Source organism: Myotis brandtii, unplaced genomic scaffold (genome assembly GCF_000412655.1).
Source record: "Myotis brandtii unplaced genomic scaffold, ASM41265v1 scaffold520, whole genome shotgun sequence".
Taxonomy (NCBI): domain Eukaryota; kingdom Metazoa; phylum Chordata; class Mammalia; order Chiroptera; family Vespertilionidae; genus Myotis; species Myotis brandtii.
This window is the reverse complement of record NW_005369827.1, coordinates 427,807-445,840: the sequence shown is the minus strand read 5'-3', so window position 1 is coordinate 445,840 and position 18,034 is coordinate 427,807. Positions and strand designations below refer to the sequence as shown.

General features: G+C 42.6%; 1 protein-coding gene across 2 annotated transcripts in view; it reads right to left on the bottom strand.

The window, feature by feature from the left end:
• The window catches only part of FAM114A1 (family with sequence similarity 114, member A1), a 53,789-nt gene that overhangs the window by 2,120 nt on the left and 33,635 nt on the right, over positions 1-18,034 (bottom strand). For both annotated transcript variants that reach the window (XM_005877437.2, XM_005877438.2), the window contains exons 7-12: positions 16,963-17,086; positions 12,563-12,660; positions 10,199-10,360; positions 8,992-9,131; positions 6,597-6,669; positions 1,676-1,729 (exon numbers count right to left, since the gene is read on the bottom strand). In XM_005877437.2, the coding sequence (XP_005877499.1) occupies positions 1,676-1,729; positions 6,597-6,669; positions 8,992-9,131; positions 10,199-10,360; positions 12,563-12,660; positions 16,963-17,086 (651 nt within the window). The remainder of the gene's footprint in view (positions 1-1,675; positions 1,730-6,596; positions 6,670-8,991; positions 9,132-10,198; positions 10,361-12,562; positions 12,661-16,962; positions 17,087-18,034) is intronic.

Genomic DNA, 18,034 nt, shown 5'->3' with positions numbered 1-18,034 from the left:
TCTGCGCATGGGCCACAAAGTTTCAATCGCACTGTACGTGCGGGCCCACACGTGGTATTTTGTGGAAGAGCCACACTCAAGGGGCCAAAGAGCTGCATGTGGCTCGTGAGCCATGGTTTGCCGACCACTGATCTATACTAAAAGAGAGAAGAATTCACCAAAATGAGAAAAGCCATTCCCATAGATTTTGAGGGCACATCAATGTGCGTATATTCATGACCCATGTCCAGTCTTAACTATCCCCTTCCCAGATCAACCCCACTGTCCTGAAATAACATAAAATCACAGCAGGCAGGGGAATCCCGTTTGTCCTAACCTGCAGATGCATAAACAAGAATGGCCTGCGTAAAGCTAACTGGAAATAGTGTGCCATTATTCGTGGCAAACTTTGAATGCTAGCATCCTCCCGTGCACGCTGGTACCTTCTACCTGGTTTGGTGTTTGATGTTGCTGCCATGTTCTCTGCCATACATACAGCATCAGAGGGAGAGGCCATTTCAAGTGTCAAATGACTAAAACACGAGAAAACTTCCACTGGGAGAATGAATAAATATTTGACCTCATAGTCTCCATGACTGACATGGTCAATTACTCTGCTAATGCCCTCTGGGTGGCCAGGGAGAGATTTCCCTGTTCCACATTCTGCCTCTGATAGCTTGGGTTTCTTCTTAACTGTTTCTGTCCCTCCCTCCCCTGCCCCCACCCCAGAACCTGCCGCTACACTCCTTGTCCCTTGACTCCATCCCACGTGTGGCTGTGTCTTATACAACAACACTCGGTGCCACCACATTGGTATTTTTTTGGCACTTTGGTTGTTTTCCTGAATAGTAAGGCATGACTCCTAAAAATATTGCTATACATATATAAGTGGCCCTCCCTTCTTTGAAGTTCTGTAATTTCCAAAATTTGCAATTGACACCTGCAAAAAACGACGGTATATGCATTGCCCATGTTTCAACGTAACTTGGTAGCACCTTATGGCTTCAGCGGGGTGCCCTGTGGCTACAGGTATGTCTGTTTCTTAATGTGTAGCCCCTAAGGGAAGGTTCTCCCCCACAACCACAGGTAGACCACAGCGTCTTATGACTCAAGAATGTTCCCGAGCCTCTCGTACGTCACTGTGTCTGGCAAAGACACAGAGGTGCCAGGGCAGCTTCCTGTCTATGCGACAGCGTCCTGGTGAGTGGACGGGCCACGGAGCGAGTGGCTGCAGAGGAAGGCGCCTCTGGGTCACTGACCAGGCAGAGGCTAAATCGTCTACGTGCCATTTTGCCCGTCTGGAGCTCAGACCCAGCTAAACCAAAGATTACTATGAATGAAGGGAAGTGCCCATTTTTACGAAAATCACCATTGAGCAAGAATCCCTCCCTGCAGCCAATAACCACAGAGTCAGATCTGGAGTCAAACCGGGCCACAGAAAGCTGCTTCAGCCGGAGGACACAGCAGTAGGAATAAGGTGCAAGCTGTGCATTTCTCTTCATAATCAGGAATTCTTGAGAATTATGTATTGCTGCTTCACCCTCGGGTTTACAGCTGGCTGAGCTCCACAAATGTACTCAAAAGAAGCCTGTTGATGATAAGATTTGGAATTGCAGTAACACTTGCTGCCTGGGGAAAAAATGTAGCGCTAACATTTGCTTTGATTCAGAAGCACTTTCTCTTCGGGGCCACTTACCTCTAACAATACACTATTGATCATGGGGTTAAGGACCTCGGCCTTCTTGTCGCTCTATGGAATGAAAAGAAGGAAACGGACAGATTAGGCGCTCATACTCCCAGGCATGCAACATAAAATGTCAGACACTGGCTGTGTTGAGGGATATGAAAAGAAGGAAACGGACAGATTAGGCGCTCATACTGCCAGGCGTGCCACAAAATGTCAGACACCCGCTTCGTTGAGGGACCTCTCAGGGAGGAAGGAGAGGAGCGGTGGAAAGCTTATTCTAGACCAGGCTTCTTCTTTGCTGCTTCCCCTGGATGACCTCATTGAGTTCTGACAGAAACCCTAGGTAGGTGCCATGACAATCCTCATTTGAGATGAAATGGCAATCAGGAAGGTTGAGTAACTTGTGTGAGGTCACACAGCTAGAAACCGAAACGCAGACCTGTGTTAACTGTTGAAGACTTGTAGCAGGTCTGGGATTAGTGAGGGGAGTGAGGCTGCGTATAGCGGTGCAGGGCTGGAGCCTGTCTTTACTTAAAATTGTTTTGTATTCATTTTGATTTTTTTAAAAAAAATGTTGCATTAAAATATTTGTCTAGATGACTGAAGTTGTTTCTTTGTCTTTTTTGGAGGGAGTCCCCTGAAAATTTTCAAGTGAGTTAAGAATCTTACTTGCCTACCTTAGCCCCAACCCTGGTCATTAGTCTCTTTCCTCTTTTCTTCTCTTTTCTTTTCTTCCCTTCCCTTCCTTCCTTCCTTTCTTTTTTTTCATATTAAATTTTTTATTGTACTAATTTTCTTCCCATGAGATCAGTTCTTTTCAATTAAAATTTTTCAATCTCTCTCTCTCTCTCATTTCTTTCAGTGCAAAACTTGGGTATTTGGTTATAGAGTGTGTCTTTCAGATTAGCAGCAAAATTAAAACAATCTTAACTATAACTTGCAAACAGGTCTGCAGATCCCGGTTTGCAAACCATGAATATTCTGTAAGGCACAGAATACAGAGCCTGATATAAAGCAGGTATTCAAAAAATGAGAGCTAGTGTCAGCATCGTCATCATGATCTCCACTGTTGGTCTATCCATCAACAGTCTTCTCTGTCTAACATGTTCAGTCTACTCTTAGGCAATAAACAATTAAAGGGACTGGAAAGAGAGGGGGCAATTTTAATAGACTGCTTTTCCTTACTGTACCCAGAAGACTTTATGGTAAACAGGAGAATATAAATGAAATACATCGTCCCAGAGCAGCCCACTTTCATTGACATTACTCTACTGGGAAACCATAATGAAGTCTTAGTGGAAAAAAAAAAACCTTTAGAAGCCCAGTCATTTTAGTAAGTAACCAGAAAATCCATTATGGTATTTGCTTTCATGTTTACTTGATTATCAATAAATCTCTAAAATATAATCAAAATGACATTGATTTTCAGAATCAATGAGATGTGCAAGCAATTTTAATAGAGTCTAGAGAGCAATATACTCTCATTAACTTCAAGTTATGAATAATGGCTGTTTTGGAGAACAGAAACAATGCTTGATGTGGATGATTCATCACAGTACCGGATGAGGCGGATTTTGTGGTGAGATGGCATTTCAGCGAGCTCTATTTAGACTTAGCTTTTTCCTTCTCCCAAATAATAACTGTGTGTTCCTGATTCTGTGCACACATTTGTACACATTTGTGTATGTACAGTTGACCTTTGAACAACTTGGGGTTAGGGGCACCAATACCCTGCATGGTCAAAAATCTGTGGATAACTTTTGATGCTCCCAAAACTTAACTAGTAATAGCCTACTGTTGACAAGAAGCCTTACTGATAACAAAACAGTCAATTAACACATATTTGCATATGCATTATATACAAAGAAGAGAAAGTATCATTAAGAAAATCATAAAAAAATACATTTACAATATTTATTGAAAAAACAACCCGCATAAGTAGACCTATGCAGTTCAAACCTATGTTTTCAAGGGTCAACTTTACATACAGATGTGAGCTCAAGTACAACACCTGTCTGCTGAGCTTTACGGTGGGTCAGGAACCTTGTCATCACCTGGGAGCTGTTAGAAATGCTGAGCCTCGGTCTTCATGCCAGACCCACTGAATCGGAATCTGCATTTTAACAAGATCGCCAGGTGACCTGCTTGCACATTCAGGTTTGAGAAGCACTGGGCTGGAATATACTATGTTAAAAAGAACGGGAAACTACTGTGAATAGTACCCACTAAAGCAAATCAATTAATGTTTACCATGAACTGTATAAAACATACAACACGCACCCATGCAGGCATATATATATATATCCTCATCACTAGATAACCACAGAGAATCAGCTGTCTGTCTGTCTGTGAGCAGACAACTGGAAGATGAGGGACCAATTGCAAGGCTTGGGTGAGTCAGTGCACTTCTCTGGGACTCAGTGTCTCACCTAGTAAACTGTGGGGAGTGAGAAGAGGGTACACTAGAGCCTTGGGAAGCTGAGCCACTGAGGCCAGCCCATCCTGTTTAAGACCTTCCATCTCTCTGTAAACCTAGCAGTTACATAGAAGTCCATGAGTGTCAGTTAACTTAGAAACACTGAGCACATACATGCATTTTATCGAGCCTATCATATCAATAAACTTCCACCTCCCCCTTCACTCTGCCTGTATACAGTGAAGCTCTATTGCTGATGGCTTAAAATAAGACAAATATAAAAGCTGATGTCTTACAAACTAGGAGAAGCAAACCAGATTCCTTGACAGCTGGACCAATAAGTGGTGTATAGCGTTATTAACAGAATCACTTACAGAAGTGTGGGTGACACACGTCTCCTGACAGGTCCTCAGTCATTTCCACCGTGTTGAGAACTGCCATTGGCCTGGGGTTGCGGGGAGGGAGGTGCACCCTAGCAGCCAGGTAGGTCTACACGCAGGCTATGACTGTCCCCAGTCACTACTGGTGATTCCAAGATGGGTATCTGACTCAGGCTGTTGAGCCTTTCAAACCTTCTCCCCCGGGAACCCAGAATTTAAAGGGAGAGAACTGGGAACTGTGGTAGTTAGTCCCATTGTGGCAACACTTGAGAGAGAGGGTATGTGAGCTCTGGCACTGGGCCCCCAAAGCTGTTCACATTTCTCCACTGCCTCTAATAAAGTTCCTTTCTGTCTAAATTATTTAGAGCTTGTTTCTGTTACTTCCCGTTAAGACTTGAACTGTGTCCCTTCCTAAGATGTTACAGTCCTAATCTCCAGTCCAGCGGTTCTCAACCTGTGGGTTGCGACCCCTTTGGCGGGCGAACGACCCTTTCACAGGGGTCGCCTAAGACCATCCTGCATATCAGATATTTACATTACGATTCATAATAGTAATAACATTACAGTTATGAAGTAGCAACGAAAATAATTTTATGGTTGGGTCACAACAGGAGGAACTGTATTTAAAGGGCCAGAAGGTTGAGAACCACTGCTCCAGTCCATCGGAATGTGACCTTGTTTGGAGATCAGGTCACTGCAGATGTCATCAGTTACGATGAGGTCCTTCCTTCATCCAATGTGACTAGTGTCCTTATAAGAAGAGGGAGGTTTGGACATAGCCGTTCACCGAGGGAGGACAATGTGAAGACAGAGAAACAGGTAGAGCTATGCTGCCACAAGCCAAAGAATGCCTGTGGCTCCCAGAAGCTAGAGGAGGCAAGATGTTCCGAGCAAGCATGGCCTTGATCTCGGACTTCTGGCCTCCAGCACCGTGAGACAATCCACTTCTGTTGTTAAGCCACCCAGTTTGTGGTACCTGTTACAGCCCTAGGAAGTAAAATCTGTTTCTCATGGAAAGAATCATCCACCTTTGCATCCAGGGCTTTAAAAGAGGAAGTACAAAGGCTGAAAATAAGTATTTTCCACTTGCCTTCTCTGGTCCCACTAAGGTGGGGTTACATACCATGACTAATTTCTAAAAAAAAGAACCAGCCTGGCTGGCGTGGCTCAGAGGTTGAGCATTGACCTATGAACCAGGATTTCATGGTTCAATTCCTGTCAGGGTACATGCCGGGGTTGCAGGCTCGCTCCTCAGTGGGGGCTGTGCAGGAGGCAGCCAATCGATGATTCTCTCTCATCATTGATGTTTCTATCTCTCTCCCTTCCTCTCTGAAATCAATAAAACTATTTTGAAAAAAGAAAATAACCAGAAGGTATACCTTCAAACAAATGCAAACCTTTCAAACTTGTTACCTTCAGAAGAGAAACACATGCCAAATTGGTAAATGTTTTTCTTTTGGTTAAAGTTGAAGTGTAACAACAAGCAAGGAAACTTTTCATTTTGGGTGCTTATCAATAGGCTCTGAAGGCAACAGTGAATGAAAATATTCAGTTAATTATTCTTGAATTATATACTTCAGATATTAAGTAATGGAAAGAAGGTTTGTTTGACATCTTTTAAAAAAACAGATAAAGAAAATGAGGCCCAGCCCTCGATGGTTTGGCTCAGTGGATAGAGCATCAACCTTTGAACTGAAGGGTCCCGGGTTCAATTCCAGTCAAGGGCACATGCCGGGTTTTGGGCTCGATCCCCAGTAGGGGGCGTGTAGGAGGCAGCCAATCAGTGATTCTCTCTCATCATTGATGTTTCTATCTCTCTCCCCCTCTCCCTTCCTCTCTGAAATCAATAGAAATATAGTTTAAAAGAAGAAAATGAGGCCCAGAGTGGTTTGAAAGCCCACTCAACGTCTCAGAAATCTGAGGAGGCAGTGTCAGGGCTAAACCTCAGTCCGATGAGGGCCCTGAGCTGCCTGTTAGAGAAGGTGCTCTTGGCCTAGTTTTGGTAAACGTCCTGGCAGAGCTTCTGTGTGTGGAGCCATCACAGGAGGCCCTGAATCCTCCACTCTTCCTCTGAGCCCCTCATAGAACCCTCTCCCTTACAGAGGGGAAAAAAGAATCAGCATTACAATCTTACCCCAACTGTGGTCAAGGAATTTGTAAACTTCTTTGATAAGGAGGCCACTTCATTGCACATTGCAGTAGTTAATCTGAAATTTAAAGAAAAAGTGGTTTGAGGATTTTTTTAATAAAGTAAAATAATTTAACCATCAAGACTGATCTTAATACCATATTCCACTTAATTTTTTTAATAAAGTAAAATAATTTAACCATCAAGACAATTACTGATCTTAATACCATATTCCACTTAAAGAATGGCACACAAGTTTGAAGATGCTCTGTAGAAATGTTTTTCTCAATAATCTTCCATGATTCACAAGCACTGTTGCGTCTAATCCTGGGTTTCTTTGCATGCTAATTAAGAATAATCATCTAATCCATTCAGGCCACATGAATCAAAACCACCTGCAGAAGAACACCAGTCTCAGGCCCCACATGTAGAGGCATTTAACACTCTTACCAAGTTTCTCCAGGTTTTTGGTCATTTAAAAATAATAATGAACATTCATTGAGGTACTACGTTAAGTACTTCTGTATAAATAATCTCATTTAACCCTCATAGTGACCTGATTGGTTACATTATTATTCCCATTTTATAGATGAAGAAACTGATGTTTAAGAAGGTTAAGTAACTTGCACAGGACAAGCAGTAGTAAGTGACAGAGCTGGGATTCAAACTCAGGTGATTCTGTAGATGTTTTTAAGACTCACATCAAAACTCCAAGTTTATTCCAGCCATTCCTCTTCTAAGACTTTACCCCAAGAAAGTAACACGAGATGGGCACAAATATTTAACTAAAGGAATGCGTCAGAACATTACAGATGATGACAAAAACGGAAAACAGTCTAATTACCTAACAATGTCGGTACTGTCTGCTTTTTAAAAAATAACATACGGGACCTTTATGAATCGTGATTCCTATTAGAAAAACAATAACTCAAAGCTCAGAAAAGATCTAGTGCATTGAGTAGAAGGAAGTAAGCTTTGTGTTGAGAAGCAGGGGTCCTTGTCTAAGCTATGGTTTCAGGTTTATTGAGCAACATTCATCCATCCCTCCACCTGAAACTGCTCTTCCGAAAGGGTCAGGAGTGAAGCTAGGAGATGGCCCAGAGCCATTCTGTCTGTGTTCTTGGGCAGGTGGGTGGAGAGGCGCTCATCATACACACAAATGTGAGTCTGATTACCCTTTGCTGTGAGCTGGTAAGGATGGGACCAGCAGGACTGGGAATCAGGAAGAAGCTAAGAGTAAGGTCCTGCTACCCATACTCAGGGACATCTCATAGGCAGCCCTCCTCTGCCAAGTCAGTGCAGCAAATATGCAATAGTCCTTAGGTGTTTTCATCAATGTCAACTTCTCCTATTTTGCCTCTTCCTCTTCCTTCCACACATTGGAGTAATATTCTTTTCTAGGCATATGAAGGTCAGGATCATACAGTTCTTATAATAGCTTTGATTTTCACGGGTTTAAATATGAAAATCTAGACTAGGTGACAAATCTTTACAAATGAGGAAAAATGCCACTAATATTGACTTGTTGGAAAATTTGCTCCCCAACCTACAATGCCAAATGCAGTAATAAGCAAAGACTAGTCAGCTAGCGAGGTGAATGAGTGAGGTGAGATATGTGTGTATGTGCACCCATATATTTTTTGGAGGCTCTCACTTTGGCTTCTGTGTCTGTATAATAATGAAGTGGTGTTTGGACTTGTGCTAATTTTCTAGAACATAACACAGAGTCATGTGCATAAAAGTTAATAGCTTATTTTTCCACTCCATACCAACTATATTAATGAACACTCCATACCAATTATTTTCTTGTATACAGAGTTACATATATACATTTTTATTTCACTAGATGAACTGATAGTAACTTCTATTTTTTGAAGAACATAACATATAACAGCACATATACGCATGCATGCAGTCCAGTGAACTGGCTTACATTAGCGACTGCCATTGCCAGAATTCAGAATACGAAGAGCTGGCATAAGTCCCTAGGAACAGTGGGTGTGTGTGTGCATATTTTTATGAAGCTTGCTCTCAATATCTGTGTGGTATGTTGTGTAATTACCCTTAAAGGTTCGTACTTCTATGACTTGGATCTATAAAATAAATACTAGTACTTACTTAGCTCTGAATTATTTAAGGTGTCTTCTCTTAAATCTCTTCATAAATAATTCCTGAAATATCTAGTTAACTATTATATCCTTGCTGACATGGTTCACTTCTTAAGAGAGTCCTTATTCCTTAAGATGACCATATGACCATAAAAACTGGAATTAGCTGACTTGAAATAGGAATCTTTAGTACCGTGTGTATGTGTGTGTGTGTGTGTGTGTGTGTGTGTGTGTGTGTTTGAATGGCACATGTATATAAAATTGGAAAAATAAGCGTTTAAAATAACATTTACTTTATCAGCACTTTTGCTTGGTCCTGAGCTGATTTCTCCTCTTCTTGTCCATGAAGAATTAATTCTGCTACTTTGTGAAGCTGCTCGATACAGCGTGCTGTGACTTCTGCCAGACTTTCAATGGACAGCATGTATATTTCCTGAAATAAGTGAATGCAAGTAAAAAAATAACAACTGAGCAGATGCTTTTTAAAAAATACACACTGCAATATTAAAAAATATATATGCACATATAATTTTTTTAAAAAGAACCCAAATATGAACGGAAACAGTTTACCCAAAGATTAATGGGCACGTCTAAGACTTTTCTGAGTGGAAATCTGCCCTAAAATGGAAGTGCTGTCCAGTTCCCATGGACATGGCAAGTCTTAGTCACAGCTCTGTCCCTCCAATGTTGGGTACTCTACAGGCAGGCACTCAAGAAGGCTTGTAAAAGGGCAGTTAAATGAATCGACCTCAATGGACATTTTTCTCAGCGTGATCTAATTTTAAAAATTACTTTTTCTAAAATTCAAATCCAATGTAAGATGAAGTGATCATGAACTCATTTTTAAACATAGGCAGGATATAAATTATACACATCTATACTTATTAAACTACAGAATAAAAACTGTGCCAATAAAAATTTTTTTGGAAAAAGCTTCAATTACCTCATTAGTTATGGGGCATAAAGACATTTTATGGCATACAAGATGGAATTTCACTCTCAAGCTAAATCAACTATGTCCTTAAAGATCATTCCCTCCCCCCCACCCCCTTTAAATTACAATTGTAGAGCTATGTAGAAAAGCTACAATACTTATGCTAAGTCATGAATTATCTTGGAGTTGAGAAATTTTGGTGTTTATTATACTAATACTCATATTTCTATAATAAAAGTGAAATGGTTTTTTCTCACTTAAAATTAGGCCGGTAATAAAATTAGCATAATATTACTGCTCTTTTTTTTTTTTAAATACATTTTATTGATTTTTTACAGAGAGGAAGGGAGAGAGATAGAGAGTTAGAAACATCGATGAGAGAGAAACATCGATCAGCCGCCTCCTGCACATCTCCTACTGGGGATGTGCCCACAACCCAGGTACATGCCCTTGACCGGAATCGAACCCGGGACCTTTCAGTCCGCAGGCCGACGCTCTATCCACTGAGCCAAACCGGTTTTGGCAATATTACTGCTCTTTAGGTGGACAATCTAAAATACATTTACCTCAACTGTCTTAGTTCTCCTTTCTTGCTTTTCACCCTCTTCAGGATTTTCAGGTTTCTCTTCCTTTTCTTCCTTCTTAGTGTTCTCCTCTGTCTCTTCTGCCACGTCTACCGGCACCACGGTTTGGTCATCTTCCACCCAGTCGTGAGCTTTCTTCATGGCCTGTGAAGGCCCCAGCCAAAGCGACACATTTATTGTGCAAATAGGAGACTAAGATATTCCAATTGCTAGACTAGGATCAATTTGCCCTAAACCTTCAAGGCTGCTTCTCTGTAGTTTAAACAATGATGGGGCAATTCCTTACGCTCCTTACAAACACCTTGTTGTTGCTTTTGGGTGACTATAACATAGGAAAAGGGGACAGAATAGAAAGAAAGCATGGAGAGCCCTGTACAGGGTGAAGGATGTTTCTTTCTACTTATTTATTTATTTATTTATTTATTTTTAGCAATCGAGAGATTTATTGTCATATTTGAGGGCAAATGTACAACGTAGGCTGAAAACAAAGAGACAAACGAAAATTGGCCTACCAAAGGATTCAACATATGACTTTTGATCTCATTATTGGTACCTTAGTGCAGTATGATTTTCTACTCAGAAGGGTAACTGTCACAGGTTCTGTGTACCTGCCACTGTGACAAGTATGTTCTTCATCGATGTTCTGTTTTCACAGGGCTCCATGCAGCCTGCACTATGACTGCTGCACACTGAGCTACATTTCTGTTCAAATACAGAGGAAAAATTCATTTTTTCCCTAAAATTGGTCATTCTGGGAACTTACATTTTATAAAAATGGGAATTTCCTATCTGGATTTCTGGACGACTTACTTAATTCACGGCTATTGTACCAACTTCAATGACTGATATCCACTGAGGGTGAAGGATGTTTTAAAAAGCGCTCTAAAATGGTACTCAGGTAAGAATAAAAATGACGTTCACTTTGAAAGAGTGATAGTATATTTTTCACTTTTCGTGACCAACGGTAAAAGAATCACAGGACTTTTTAAATATATAGGTTATACATTTAGCCAGGGTCATTGCTAAAGCAAATGTCCTCGTCTGCTATGTCTCATGAACCTGATAATGCATCGCACTGGGGAGATGAAAGATGGCTGCTCTAGCTGTGGGAGGTCTCCTGACCTGGGGGTGGGGGGTGTGTGGGGGGAGGAGGGAAGGGCTGTTGGAAAGACCTGGCATCGCGCTGTGACTATCTGAATTTCACAGGAGTGCCTAAGAAATGATGGCTAAATTGAACAAGCATCAACCACCTTCCCTCTCTGTTAGTCCTTGCATTTAGAAAGGGAGCTTTTACCATTAAAGTTTAAGCCGTTTGCTTAAGTGCAAGTTGTACCTGAGCTTAGGCTAAACTACTTCTCATCCTAAAGCGTCCATGTCAAAGTTTAATATGTCAGAGTGTTGAATGGCGAGCTAATGGTAAGAAGATTTGGGGAGATAAAACCCAATAACACTATCCTTGGTGTGTCCTCTTTCAGGGACCCAGGTTTACCTGACTATGTAACTGCATAAACCGGGAGGCCCTGGAGACCTCACACTCTCCGGCCAGTGGCAGGAGCTGCTCTGAGATGAATGAGGCAATTTCCCATTGTGCTCAAGTCACTGACCTGCCAGAATCCGTGACCTCTCTCAGAGATAAAGCAATTACTCATCTCTCCCCCTCACTGCCTCAGTCTGCCCTTTCCTCACCCTCTGGATAAATGAGGGCCTGTGGCAATTACTGGGGGCTAAAGAGAAGAACAGGAAAACAAAAAGAGAGAGAGAGTAGGGAAGAGGACACAGTTTTAAGTAATTAATGATCAGTGCCCTCGTTAAGAAACTCCGCAGCAAGACCTTGCACTAACTTCCAAAACCGACTCTGGTACCATGAGGGGAACCCTGACTGTTGCACCTTGAACATCCCTAGACAGGATGTGGCACCAGCATTCCAGGCGGGAGGGGGCACGGGCCCCCTGGCTGATGTGCTTCTCTCTGCCTAATTTTGGCCTGCCACTCTAGAGGGGGAGGGGAGATGGCGTTTGAAACAGCCCCTTGGTGATTCTGGAACCCTCTTCTCTGCCCTATGCTGAAGGTAACCTTTGCTCCGACATACAATTCTATTTTGAGAAGTGACTTGTTCAAGGTCATAAGGTAATTACTACTGATGCTGCATCTAAAACGCAGGTCCTGCGTGTGCTCTACCATTGCATTTCATTATGTAGCCGCCCTGAATCTTAATTTCCGACCTCAGACCTCCCTCCACCCGTGTGTCATGTGGGGTGTGGGGCTTTTCCATTTCAGGGGGAGCTCTGGAATTTGATAACTGGGACCTTCTTCTAAAAGACAAAAACTCAGACAGATGGTGCTGACCTTATTGAGTTTGTCAGGCGTGGCCGCAACATGTAATTCAAAGAGAAGCTCTGTAAGCATCCTCGCAAATTCTTCTCCCTTTTCCTCCGAGCCTAGAACTAGAAAATGACACAAGTAAGAAGCATGACTTATTTTTCATCTTCCCACAACCTGCCCTCCAGCTGCCAGCAAAGATGAGTGTCGCCCACTTATGACATGGCAGTGAGGCAGCAGGCTGCTGCTGGGCAGGGGGGCTGCCAGAGTCTCACAGCACTCGCTGGGGTGCCCCCAGGCTGTAAGGGGAGGGCGGGGAGGGACTTATCCGTCTCATTTGCAGCTATGGGTGGTCAGTAGTTATTTGCTGAAAGAATGACTGATGAACAAATGAATGACCTTTCTCAGGCCCGAGTGGCCTGCACCAACACTGTATTTATGACTTAGAGTACTATTATGCCTAGCATTGCAACTCTGATGACACGCAGAGCCTTTTCATGTTCACAGAGCCACGGTGCTGAGCAAGTCAAAGTAGTCTCGATGGAGGAGGTGATGTCTGATCTGAGTGTTCAAGAGTGAGAAGGCAGCCCTGGCTGGGGTGCTCAGTGGTTAAAGGGTCTTGGGTTTGATTTCCTGTCAAGGACATGTACCTGGGTTGCAGGTTCATTCCCCAGTCAGGGTGCATGCAGGAGGCAACCAATTGATGTATCTCTCTCACATCAATGTTTTTTCTCTCTCTCTCCCCCTCCCCCACTTCCATTCTATCCACAAAAAGCAATAGAAAAATATCCTCTGGTGAGGATTAAAAAAAAAAAAGAATGAGAAAGCATTACACATGCACAAAGGAGAGTTTGGGGGTCGGTGAAAGGGGGAAAAGGAGAGGGAGAAAGAAACATGGAGGGAGAGAGAGAGATTTCATTAAAAGCTGAGATTCCTTCTCCACTGGGCGGAGGTCTGGTCTCATCCTCTCTAGGTAGGCAGACTAAGAGGGACGGGGCACAGCTGAGCATCAACAAGGTCTCATCCCCAAACTGCCCGTTCTTCTCGTTCCGCAGGAGGCAGTGTGACAGGGCAGGAGGAGCCCTGCACTGAGACTGGAAGGTATGGGTTCTACCCCGGCTCCAGCACCTGGTGGGTCTGTGACGTGGGGCCAGTCAAAGGGCTTCTTAGCTTCCAAACCCTCCTCTGCAAACTTAGGAAAATAAAGCCACACATCTTTTCTTTCATAGCGTTGCAAGGACCAGATACTATAACAGATGCAAAAGCGTTTTATAAACTCTGAAGTTTCATGTAACTATATTGTTATGTGCTACAAAGATATAACATAAGGAGATTAAAAATATTTGGGAGTGATCAACATTAATGTAGAAGACAAGTACTTGGTGCAGCCCTGCTTTTAAATGTGCGTTCATTCTGTAAAACAGGAACATCCACCAATGCCGCTGCCAAATATGTTAGGAAAAAAATCACAGGGGAAAATGGAAGTGGACAAAAACAGATAATAAAAAAGCGTTTCAACAAAGGATACTTATTACTGCAACTCTTGGTCTGTATATATGGTGAAAAGACCTTCACCAAGGCAGTGAAAATAGAAAACAGGCTTTTAAAATCTCTTCATAACAGTGGTAAACCAAATTAGAGATCTATGGCAGTGTGATAAAATTATATTCTGCTGGAGAAACAAACAGGCAGATCATAAGCTAACATTAGTCAATGCAAGGGAGCCTGATATTAAATTTATCTAACAATGACAACGTATCCAGAGACTATCAAATAAATTATTTAGGTGTTAGGAAGTGGTTCCAAGAAAGGATTTGATGAAAATGTTCTAGTTTCTTCTCGAGTTTTGCTCTTGGATTGTCTGCTCGCGTTCCCCCTCCCCCATAAGTTGTAACACTCCATCATAATAAGATTGATTTAATGACAACCCTGCTATTCTTCCCTCCCGGTTCTTTTTCAAGTGTTCGAATGACATTTCTATATTAAATTAATTAAAATTAAGTGTGGTTTGATAACCTGGAGATGCCCTTTGGGAAAATGGACATACTAAACAGGAGATTACAGGGTTCTGTGACTTAAGGAGAGACATTTCATAAGCATGCTATTTAGAACTTTAATATTGTTTGTCATATTAAAAAAAAAATCTCAATTTACTGAAGCTCTATACGGGACCGGGACACACCGTTTTCTATTTAACAATATTGAATCAAGTTTCCTCTCCAAGAAATAGCACTAGTTGAGAAAGCAATAACTGCCTTATCTTGCACTGGCAACAATATTTCTCCGATGTTACAGGGAATTTGGGATCTCTTTTTTATCTTTTCTGAATGAACCCCTAAAAGGAACAAAGTCTACCTCAGGCATCAAGAAACTGAAGAGAGTCTGGCCAGAGTGGCTCAGTGGTTGAGCATTCACTTATGAATCAAGAGTTCATGTTCAATTCCCGGGCACATGCCTGGGTTGGGGGCTTGATCCCCAGTAGGGGGCTTGCAGGAGGCAGCCGACTGATGATTCTCTCTCATCATTGATGTTTCTAGACCTCTCCCTTCCTCTCTGAAACCAATAAAAATATTTTAAAATATTTAAAAAAAGAAATGGAAGAGAATAGCCTGGCTCTTTATGGTGACTGTTACACTAGCTCATCCTGAGACCAGAATACTAACTGGAATCTTCGCTTCTTCATTATTAACCCCAAGACAAGGCCGTCACCCTCTGTGACTTTAGAGAAACACACAAATGCTCAAACACATAATTCTCCAACAGTCTCTTTGCAATAGGCCTCTCTCTAGGCTTTAGAATAATTGATTCTTCTATTTTGATGCAATGAGCGTGAAGCTCATTAAACTGGAGGCACGTCAGGTCACTACGTGGGGCTAATGCAGGAGATGGTATTTAAATGACAGTTTGCAAAAGCTTAGAATAATTTTGCCCTGAGCCCCGAGGCTGAAGCGTTGGGGCGCTGGTGTTCAAGCTCTGATTAAAGGTCCGTGACACACCTGGGCACAAAGCACTTCCGAGACTTGGCAGAATGAATGCACGTTACCATACTCCACGTGTGGGTGACACCAAGGGCAACCGTAAATAAGAGTTACACCTATTGCACCTTTATTATTTTCCTGGCATTGTGTTAGCACTTTAAATCATACTCACAGCTAGCATTTTTGAGCGGTTCTGTGTGCCAGGCACTGTCATATATGTTTTTACATATATTATCTAACTTGATCCTCACAATAGCCCTTGGAAATATGTGTCATTGTCTCCACTTTGCAGGTGAGACACTGAGTTTCAGAAAGGTTACATAGCTTGTTCGAGGCCATATAGCATGTAAATGGTGAACATATGTCCAATGGGACCCTTCAGAGGGTTCTAGAAGCCAGCCCTGTCTTGTCCATGGCTGCTCGACCTTTTCAGTATAACCTACACCAGTGGTTCTCAACCTTGGCTGCACATTAGAATCACCTGGGAATCTTTTTAAAATCCTGATTTCTGGGCCTCATCCTCCGGAAATTCTGTTTCTTTGTTACTAATGTTGTGGCCCCAGCCCCCTCCCCCCTAACAAAGAAACAGAATTTCCGGAGGATGAGGCCCAGAAATCAGGATTTTAAAAAGATTCCCAGGTGATTCTAATGTGCAGCCAAGGTTGAGAACCACTGACCTACACGAACGCTGTGGTTGTAGTGCTTGGTGATGACATCGGTAAGAAATCCCGTCCACATACACAGCAAATGTTTTACTATATTCTGCTCCCAAATGGACAACTTAATCGTTAAGCGTGTCTACCTTTGAGAGCGTTTTCCACCCTCTCAGGGAAGCCTTGCTTCTCACAAAATAGGTCCTCCTGTCCCTGGGGTCATGCCAGTGTCGGGAGAGTGCACCTGGCTCAGTTCAGCGATTGACAACCTGACACACAACACTCCAGTGTGGGCCTTTGTATAAACTGTACCTTTCGCTGGACTGTAAGGCCACTTACAAATACATCCTAACATCTACACATATACATTAAAAGGGAGAGGAAAACTATGAAAAGAAATCCATTGAAATACCTGCCCATCATCAATATCAATCACATTCAACAGCTTCCACCTGCAGATAAAGCATTAGCCATCGGAGCATACACTCTCGCCCTCAGGGCCCTGTTCAGTGCTTTGCCCTCCCAGTTCACTTGACCACACCCATTCATTGTGTGCCTGTGATGTGCCAGGGACTGTGCTGGAGAAATAAAGGTGCCCCAGTCAGGAGTTCCCGCCCAGCAAAAAGAGAGGACTATAGATCGATGGGACCAGCTCCTTGGAGTGTTTTGGAAGTGGGATGGAGGAGCACTGGATTAAATAATTCTACCCTGCTCAAAGGGATGTGCTTATTAATAGCAGTGTCATAAGGATTATACCAACAGCCCGTCCTGCTATTAACTCGTTATTTTCCGTTACCTTGTTCTTCCTGATTCTCTTCATTCTCTAACTCTTTGGCTGCAAAGATGTCTTTAATGGAAATTAGGTCATTTTTTAAGAGTTCCAGCTTCTCTCCATCAAATGATGCTAAAAATGACTGAACCTGAAAAAAGAAATAGGTCAGCATAACTGTCATCCTTTCTTCTCCTTAATAACATTTACGTCCACGTGTCCCCAGTTCCCCCGGGACCGGGTGAGTCCTGGCGTGGGAGGTAATGCGGGGTTGGATGAACTGCTTATTAACTGTGCAACTTTGGGCCCATTACTTAAGCTCCTTCGGCCTCAGTTTTTTAAAATTTTAAAGTGAGACCCACACTTCTACTGTGATTGATGTGCGGTAAATGAGGTGACGAACGTGAAGGGCATTGCACAGGTGCCCACAGCAGGTGTTGAATGAATGGTGGCAGAGGCTCCTGGGTGACAGCGCTTACAAACACACTTTGGTGTCAACCCTAGATTCCAATATCAGCTCCTCACTTAGTAATTATGTGATCTTGGGCAATTTAACCTTTCTATGCCTCAGCTCCAAATGGTTGGTATCTTTCAAATGCGGACTAAAAGCATCTACCTTAATCAGGTTGACTTGAAAGTTAAAAGTATTTACAGTGATGATCAAGACATTTTGTATACATATACATATACACATGTAAATAAATAAATATTATATATACACAGATACAGATATATATACACATATACTTGGGTTATTGTACTGGAGTTGCAAAAATGCACAAAACACAATTTTCTTCTCAGAGATCTTGTAGTCTAGGAGAGGGAGCCCACGATAACCTATAACACCATGACAGTGCCAGTGGAGTGTCAGTGGGGGCACCAGGGAGGGAGCTGCCCATCCCTCGGGGGAGACGAGAGGGTGTGTGAGGTCTGGTGTCCTCCCTGGACTGCTGTTCTCCCTGCCCATTGTCTTCAGCTCCCCTCTTTGAAAGGATCCTTTGTAAACACTTAAAAATCGTTTGCACAGATGGCCAGGCATCCTCTGTGAGTCTGAACACTGATTTCCATTCCCCAGCTGGCCAAAGGGCATGGTTCTCGC